We start from the raw sequence: 9,669 nt of genomic DNA on the forward strand, positions 1-9,669 counted from the left end.
AAAAAAAAAAAAAAAAAAGAAAAGATTCTAAAAACTCAAGCAGCATCCCTATGTTGTTTCCTTGTGCCAGATAGCACTTTGTAATTGTCAAGACATTTCCATATATCTTATCTAAGATTGGCTACATAGGGTAGCTATTTCCATACATGTCTAGCAGCTGATGAAACCATGACAGAAGAGTTTAAGTGACCTGTCCAAAAATCACACATGATTGATAAAAACCCTGGGACCTAAGCTTCTCAATTCCTGGTCCAGATCCATCCCCACTATACCCTGACTAAATAAAAAACAGTAAAATAAATTCATTATATATCATAAAACTTTATTCAGAAAGCAAAAATGTATGGTACCGTATCTCTTCAATAATTTATCAAAGACCATTGATACTTATTTTGTTAAAAGAATAACTTAAATTTAAATCTTACCTTGCTACATTTCAAACAGCCTGCTAGAAATTTCTTTATCTCCACATCATTTCCAGGTAAAAGTTTTAGTGAGAGGTGAGTAAGATGCTTAAAAGGATTTGTCTCTACCACATTTAAAAATGCAGGTGAGTTATCCAAAATAGCTGCTGGAGAAACCAACTGTAGCAAAAACCTATGAAAAGAAAATGTTACATTATAACACACTTAGGAGATAGTGAAAATCTCTCACTGAATCAGAAGCTTCTCTACTTAGAAAGCTCAGGAAAGGGAGCACGTTGAAATAACAGGGGCCAATATGAAAGGACTCCCAATGGTAAAAGATAAGATAAATTGGGCAAAAAAAAGATTGACTGAAACATAGTGACTATATAAAAGTCCATGAGTTCATGAGAAACAAATGAGAGAGAAAGCAAAAACTAAAAACAAAAATTCACTGAGTGCCAGAAAAGTAGACTACCAGCTCTTCACTCTAAAAAACTGACAATTTAAATGCAAGAATTAAGCATTTATCCTTTATGAATTTTCTGAGTAATCAAATAGCCCTAATTGCTGAGGAAAAGTTCTTCTTTATAGAATAATTATACTTCATATAGAAAAAATGATAGAAAAGCATCATTTTGTTCTTCCTAATGAAATAACAGATTCAACAACAATCGTCAACTGATAAAGCCAATAAGTAAAAGGTTGATGGTGAACTTTACAATAAAAGAATCAGGCATTAGCACCATACACACATACAATCTTAGTCTTCCCTTTTTCCAAGTTCATTATATAAAAACCAAATATTTGATGCTGCCAAATATTTCGGATAACTTTAGTGCCTCTGTCAAGACTTGAAAATTAAGAACCATTTCTGATTTTAATCAAGATGCCTTAAAATCTGAGATTTAATGGAGGCCTAACGCCAGTTCTAAAAATAAACAGGGATATTCATAATAAATGGAAAAGATTTTGCCATCAACTTGTGTTTCAAAGAAGAATCTGTCTTGAATTAAATTTAATAATGTAGTGTTCTCATGCAACTTACCTTGGAATTTCTTTGGCATGTTCTTGAGTACATTGCTGAAGGAGATCTATAAATTTTTGTGGGAAAGCTAAGAAGTCTACCAGAAGACCTTGCTGGAATTTTAAACTATACAGAAAAAAGGAAAAGAAATTTTTAAAAAATTTAATTAGTTTGTTTTGGTTTTTGAGACAGAGTCTCGTTCTGTCACCCAGGCTGGAGTGCAGTGGTGCAATCTTGGCTCACTGCAACCTCTGCCTCCCAGATTCAAGAGATTCTCCTGCATTAGCCTCCCGAGTAGCTGGGATTACAGGCATGTGCCACCACACCCGGCTAATTTTTGTATTTTTAGTTAAGACAGGGTTTCACTATGTTGGTCAGACTAGTCTCGAACTCCTGAACTCTTCGGCCGCCTAAAGTGCCAGGATTACAGGCATGAGGCACCGAGCCCATCCAATTACTATCTTTAATTATAATTAGCATCCTGAAGGATTCTTTTTTTTATTTACTAACCTTTGTTATAATCAAGAACTAAGCTAAGGAACTCTGATTTTCATAGAACTTATTCAATGCGGGAAAAAAATCAATAAATTCAGCAAAAGCTTCAAACTTCACAAGTGTTTTAAGCAGAATTCTAATAACCCACAAAACATTTATTTTCCAAAACACCCTAAGTAAATATAGTACAAATAGCCCAATATTCCCAAAGTAACTAAATCTAACATGAAGGTATGTATTTAAAGAGAACAGTACCAATAAAACTTAGAAACTTATTATTTCATTAAATATAAGATCAGAAAAAAATTCAGTTACCTTTGAAAATCTTCCTCAGATATAACAAGGTTATATAAAAAAAATGGATCTGTGTCATCAGTCAGACGAATAACTAAGTCCTGAAAGAAAGTTTGTTGTTTTTAAATGTTTTTACTAGATCTGGCTTTTTGAGTAATTTCTTCCTTCTCAGAAGTAAAAAAATCCAACAACATCAGTGTATCATAGTTATATTGCAGACAGTTTTGTTTTTTAGTGCTGCTGGTTTTTATTAGTCTTTACAGAGTTAGAATCTTAAATAGGGGTAGACATTCTGCTCTTTGAGAGCCACATGGAGGTGTGTAAAAGTTAAGTAAGTGCTAAGAGTTGAAAGTTTAGGAATATCCTCCTATCAGAGGCTTGGGGAAATTTAGACCCAGTCCTTGCTACACCATAACATGATGACAAAAATTTTCTTTACCACTGAACATACCACATTCAATTTTATTTTTAGTTTCCCTTAAAATTAACTGGTATAGCATTTCAAAAGTGGCAAATATATCAGTAGAACTGACAATAATCCACACTAGAAAAAAGAAAGCTTCTGTCTCTCAGAAGACAGGGGTATCAGGTAATACATTGCCAGGCTTCTTCCAAAGGGCCTATTCTCTCCTAAACCAGGTGGCCACTGACATGGAATCCCATCTGTTTTCAGTCTCAAATGAAGTAGGTACCTTTCATAAAGACCACTTTCCAGGTAGCTAAGTGTACATAGTGTGGAAGATCATCGTAACAGCTAGAGCTCACAAAAAGTACACCAAAATTATGTACCAGAGAACACTGGTGAAAGAAAAACAGCATTAGTTACAAGATGAGGTAAAACTAATACAGAACTGGGCATTAAGGTTAATAATACATTTGAAATAAAATCTCTACTCATGGCTACTAAGGAAATGCTAAGATCCTAGAAAAATCTAAACCACTTATGCACAAAGCTAGAAACTGAAGAGGTATAGCAGGCATAAGGAATAACATGTAAGAAGTATAATATATAATCTCCACCCTGAAAATTAGTAATTTAGGCACCTGCTCTGCCTCAGAATGCCTTGTTCTTAAGCAGCTTCTATTTAAGTACTTCTTGAAATTCACCCAGGAGGCTACTTAAAAAACCAAACGTAATATTAATACTACTAGGTCCCTGAACGTGTTCAAGGAAAGCTATGGCACACAGAAAACAGATGCTATAGTTCAGTGTTTTTTTTTTTTGACATAGGGTCTCGCTCTGTTGCCCAGTCTGGGTTGCAGTGGCACTATCACAGCTCACTGCAGCCTCAATCTCCCAGGCTCAAGTGATCCTTCCACCTCAGCCTCTCAAGTAGCTGGAACTACAGGAGTATGCCACCACCTTCAGGTAATTTGTGTATTTTTTTGTAGAGATGGGATTTCACCATGGTGCCTACATTGGTCTCAAACTCCTAGCTCAAGCAATCTGGCTTCAGCCTTCCAAAGTGCTAGGATTACAGGTGTGAGGCACTGCCCTTGGCACAGATGCTGTATTTCTTAGTCCTCTGTTCCATTGGTCCCCAGCCTTTTTGGCACTAGAAACCAGTTTTGTAGAAGACAATTTTTTCCAAGAACTGGGGGGTGAAGGATGGTTTCAGGATGAAACTTCCACCTCAAATCAGGCATTAGATTCTCATAAGGAGCATACGCTGAGATCCCTTGCATGTACAGTTCGCAATAGGGTTTACACTCCTATGAGACTCTAATGCCACTGCTGATTCGACAGGAGGCGGATCGTAGGAGGTAACGATCTCCTGCCCGCCTGCCACTCACCTCCTTCTGTGCAGCCCAGCTTCTAACAAGCCGCAGACTGTACCAGTAAGTGGCCAGGGGGTTGGGGACCCCTGCTCTATTCTATATCCTTAGTTCTGTTAATGACTCACACTTTTGAAGGTTATATGAAACTGATACTCTAAATGCCTCTCTTCAAAATGTAAAGTAAAAGAGTCACAAATGTCTCCCTGTAGTATTTTGGTTTACTGTTTTTACATTTACACCATGAAATGCCAATTCTATAAGGCAGCAGTGTGTGTGTGTGCACGCACGCACATACAACCAACAGCAATAAAAGATATTTTACATATATATATGTGCGTGTGTGTGTGTGTGTATATGTGTAGATATATATATATGTGCAACTTTTAAGTGCACTAGGCAAATCTAAGGAGACTGTCACCCCAACCCCCAATTCTTCATGTATGTTTTAGAAATATACGGTATAGGCCGGACACAGCAGCTCAAGCCTGTAATCCCAGCACTTTGGGAGGCCAAGGTGGGTGGATCATGAGATCAAGAGATCAAGACCATCCTGGCCAACACGGTGAAACCCTGTCTCTACTAAAAATACAAAAATGAGCTGGATGTGGTGGTGCATGCCTGTAGCCCCAGCTACTCAGGAGGCTGAGGCAGGAGAATTGTTTGAACCCGGGAGGTGAGTGAGCCGAGATCATGCCATGGTACTCCAGCCTGGCAACAGAGGAAGACTACATCTCAAAAAAAAAAAACAAAAAAAGAAATACATAGTATAATTATGTTCTTCTTCATAATTATATGAAAACAACTTCAGTTGTTTTCTCAGTAGATTCCACCACCCTTGATTTGCAACAGTTACAAAATAGCCCCAAATTTAAAAGCAAAATAAATGCAATAAAAGATGTCACATTCTTAAAGAACAAAACTAATTATCTACAATGTACCTAAATGATATTTCAAAAAAGAACTAAATACCAACCTTTCTGTGAACTGGATTAGAAACTGATTGTAGTTCGATGCTCATTCTTATACTTACTCTCCTGTATGAAAAGACATACCCAACTATCAGAAACATTCACATGAAATGAGTTATCACTATCATTTGTATTAACTAAAGTTTTCTGTCTTAAGTGACAAGACTTTCCACATGTGTTCTCTAACTTACAAACGGAAGTTTGAAAAGCATGCTGGATTTGAAGCTTAATGTCTTGTTGTTCCACTAGTGAGTAATCTAGCAGTGTTTAACCTAAAACTAAATTTTTCTCACCTGTAATATCGGGATATTGTGAGGAATAAATAAACACTGTGGAGTGCCTAGCTCTAGCCTGATATATGACTTTGCTGCCCTGATTGTAAAATAACATCTATTGAAAGACAAATCATCAATTTAGTAACTTTTCAACTGTAAAATGCGGATGTTTTGAGGACTAAATGAGGTAACAACCTCGTATATCCTTACTGCCCTGATTCTAAAATAACATCTAGAAAGACAAACCACCAATTTAGTAACAACTTTTCACATTAAAAAATTACCATGTCAAGTGATCAAACTGATTTATGAGAGACTGATTCCATTTTAAAAACTTAGTATGTGGCCCGTCGCGGTGGCTCACATCTGTAATCCTGGCACTCTGGGTGGCTGAAGCAGGCAGATCACTTGAGGTCAAGAGTTGGAGACCAGCCTGTTCAACATGGCAAAACCTCATCTCTATAAAAAATACAAAAACTAGCCAGGAGTGGTGGCACCCACCTGTAGTCCTAGCTATTTGGGAAGATGAGGTGGGAGAAATGCTGGAACCTGGTAGGCAGAGGCTGCAGTGAGCCAAGACTGCACCACCGCACACCAGGTCTGGGCAACAGAGTAAGACCCTGTCTCAAAAAAAAAAAAATTAAAATTAAAACTTAATATGTGAAGTAATATTAGAATGCTTTGAATGTTTAAAATCAAGGAAATAACCTATTCCCTACACTTATGCATACAAAAACGTATTTTCACATCCACGAATTAAATCTGCTTAATATATTCTTTATGTAATATAACCATAGAAGTACTATCAACAAGTTTATTACACCTATCCTTGAGTAAAGTAACTCTAAGCCCTGAGAGGGAGAGACCACAGTGTTCCACATCCTATGCTGTATCTTAAGAGAATCCAGAATTGGACACAGGTATATAAGTGAAACTGCTCATAAACATTAATCAAATAGAGCACAAATGTTTATATAATTCAGAAAATAAAGCAAGAAATTAGTAAAAAATATCTATGCAAAGTACTTCTCAAACTATTTTACCAGAATTAAATAACAATGTCTTTTCTTTGATGTGCAGGTAGAAGAAAAGTAAACTAACAAATAGAATTTGTTCAATTTTAAGTTTTTCTCCTAAGGACTTCTTTTAAACCTTTCCACACTATTGCTTATCTACTACACAAGTAAAAAGTATAAACAGCAATTGAGTATTGATAGAAAAATTTGGAAACAGTTGATCAAGGCTAGCTTCAACTGTTCAGATTTTTTAATGCTGACTTGTAATTTTATATGGGTTTAAAATGTGTCATTTTAGTTAAGTTTCTTGTTGAATATATGATTGGATGCTAAATCTCCATTTGTACAATAAGGTTAAATGTTATCTCGTAACTTGTATCTGTTTTCTGAAAAGGAACAAGAAGCACTAGTTTACACCACAGAGAGGAAGAATTATTTTCAAAACAAGAGAATACACTGTTCCTATTTTTCTAGTATCTAAAGCAACGTATGTGAAAACAGATCAGAGTGTTACTCCAATTCCATTTAAGCTTTCCTGAGCTGGGCACAGTGCCTCCCACCTGTAGTACTGGCTACTTCAGAGGCTGAGGCAGGAGGATAGCTTAAGCCCAGGGGTTCAAGTCCAGTATGAACAACACAGCAAGATTAAGCTTTCTTGAGGGGGGAAAGAAAAACTCAGTTTCCTAACTTGTAAGATAAGAGGATTCAACTAGAAGTTTTGTGAGAACCTTTTTAGCTCTACATCATTATGTTTGGTTTTCATCTTCTGAAGTTTTCTCTAGTATAAATGCCATAGTGGTATGATACTGCAGTTGGTATTTAACTTTTTATGGTGCTTTACAGTTTTATTTATTTAGTTTTATTTTACTTATTTGTTTTTTGAGACAGAGTCGCCGTCTGTCGCCCAGGCTGGAGTGCAACGGTGTCATCTTGGCTCAGTGCAAACTCCGTCTCCCAGGTTCAAACGATTCTCCTGCCTCAGCCTCCTGAGTAGCTTGGATTACAGGGACACACCACTGCACCTGGCTAATTTTTGTATTTTTAGTAGAGATGGGGCTTCACCGTGTTGGCCAGGCTGGTCTCAAACTCCTGACCTCAAGTGATCTGCCCACCTCAGCCTCCCAAAGTGATGGTATTACAGGCATAAGCCACCGCACCTAGCAGGTGCTTTATGGTTTTAAAAGTCCTGTCATACCTCATACATCTGCAAAAAGTACAAGAGTCCATTTATTAAAGTGTTCTTTACATAACCCTGGAAGAGTTATACTACTACGACAATTTACCAATCATACGAATGATATTGTTGCATACATTCCAAATGCCTATATACATTAGATGTTGAAAGAAAAAAGGGAAGGCCTATAAGTTAAACGTATTCCCCATGCTTAGTTAAAAAACATCCCTAGAAATATGTTATAGAAAAATACAAGCGTTCAGAGGATATGCTAACTAAAATCACAAATCTTATTTTTTCCCTTATAATGGAAATGTCATAAGAGCAATATAAAACAATAAAAACTCAATAAAATGTTATTTCTCATCTCAATAGATGTCATACTCTGAACAAAGTATAAATCTACATAACATCCTCCCTGACATTAGATTTAGCTATGAGTTCTTTTAAATAAAAAGTATGCTAAACATCAGGCATGCTTTAGCAGAACTGGATTCTAGGCCATCTCTGCCACCCACCCAGTAACTGTGACGTTAAACTATCAATCAAACAAATAGAAGGTACTTTAAGCCAGGTATTGTGCCAGGTGCTAGGGATACAAACAGAAATAAACATGGTCCAGGGGCCTGGCGCAGAGGCTCACATCCATAATCCCAGCACTTTGGGAGGCTGAGGTGGGAGGATCACTTGAGGCCAAGAGTTCAAGACCAGCATGGGCAACATAGCAAAATCCTATCTCTACAAAAAATTTCTAAAATGAGACAGGCATGGTGGTACATGCCTGTAGTTTCAGCTACTCTGAAGACTGAAGCAGGAGGAGAGCTTAAGTCCAAGAGTTTGAGATTACAGTTAGCCACGATTATGCCACAACACTCTAGCCTCGGCAACAGAGTGACAGCCTCTCTCTAGAAAAAAAAAAAAAGAAAAATAATTTTTGGGCATAGGATGACAGAAACAAAACAAAACATGGTTTCTGTCCTCAAATTGAGATGAGATTAATGACTTTTCCCTAGATTTGCTTCTGATTGCATTTTAGGGAGGGAAGGGTTACCAACACTTACTGAGTACCTGTCAGGTATTCTACATATACTATCTTATTTAACAATAATCTTGATAAGTAAATATTATCTGTTTTACAAAAGAAGAACTTAACTCCCAAATAATGGTTTAAGGTCACATTACAGAGCCCAAATGAAAACTGAGATCTTTCACCTACACCACACTAATACATGAACAATGGCAATTCATTTCAACTTAGGCAAATTTGAAGGGTCCTTATAGTGGAAGGATTTAAGACACACCTGAAAGTTATGAAAGATAAAAGCATCTGAGGCACAAGGAACAGCAGGGGTAATAGTATAGAGTGAGTATCAGGTACATTCAGAAGGTAACAAGAATGCTTGTAAGACTTTTATATTGGAGAGATAAGCTTAGGACACAAAACTGAAAAGGCAGATTAGTGTTAAATCATGGGCTTCAAAATTTTGCGTAATTTTCCGCCAGATGAAGTTCCCTGATCATTACCACTGTCCTCAACTGAATTTCCTTCTTCTCTGACTTTAGTGTACTTATATTACTTTATGCATTTGTCACACATTAACACCTAAAATTTAGTGAACATTTGTTATGCTCTAGTCACTGCTGTAAGCACTTTACATGTAATAATTCATTCCATTCTCATAATACCATGAAGTAGGTACTGTTATTACCATCAACTTAAAGATGAGACACAGAGAAGGAAATTGTACAAAATCAGTCAGTAAGTGGCAGAACTGGGACTCAAACCCAGGCAATCTGGCTCCAGAGCCTGAACTCCTAATCTGTGCTATGGTGCCTGTCCAAGGAAAATCTTTTTATTTCCCCTATTAAAATGTGAGTTCCTTGAGGGACAGAATGAAAACAGGTTTTTGCTGGCTTTTGTTGTTGTTGGGGATGGGGAGAGGGGTGCATATTTACATCCTCCACACCTAGGAAGTTCCTGAGACATTTGCCAATATTTGTTGAGCTGAACTGGCCTCAAATACTCAACCAAGGCATCTGGGCTGGGTGTGGTGGCTCACGCCTATAATCCCTGCATTTTGGGAGGTTGGGGTGAGAGGATCACTTGAGCCCTGGCATTCAAGACCAGCCTGGGCAATACAGGGAGACCCCGTCTCTATCAAATTAAAAAAAAAAAAAAAAAGACGTGGTGGTATGTGCCCCTAGTTACAACTCTCTGGGAGGCTGAGGTGGGAGGA

The 9,669-nt window shown here is 37.3% G+C and overlaps 1 protein-coding gene across 2 annotated transcripts in view; it reads right to left on the bottom strand.

Moving 5' to 3' along the window:
- SASS6 (spindle assembly 6 homolog (C. elegans)) overlaps positions 1-9,669 on the bottom strand; it is a 50,995-nt gene that overhangs the window by 38,760 nt on the left and 2,566 nt on the right. The window contains exons 2-5 of one of the 2 annotated variants that reach the window (XM_011935169.1): positions 4,973-5,033; positions 2,242-2,321; positions 1,453-1,557; positions 426-597 (exon numbers count right to left, since the gene is read on the bottom strand). In XM_011935169.1, the coding sequence (XP_011790559.1) occupies positions 426-597; positions 1,453-1,557; positions 2,242-2,321; positions 4,973-5,033 (418 nt within the window). The remainder of the gene's footprint in view (positions 1-425; positions 598-1,452; positions 1,558-2,241; positions 2,322-4,972; positions 5,034-9,669) is intronic. The other variant, XM_011935170.1, reaches the window with a different exon arrangement.

Source organism: Colobus angolensis, unplaced genomic scaffold (genome assembly GCF_000951035.1).
Source record: "Colobus angolensis palliatus isolate OR3802 unplaced genomic scaffold, Cang.pa_1.0 Scaffold141, whole genome shotgun sequence".
NCBI lineage: Eukaryota > Metazoa > Chordata > Mammalia > Primates > Cercopithecidae > Colobus > Colobus angolensis.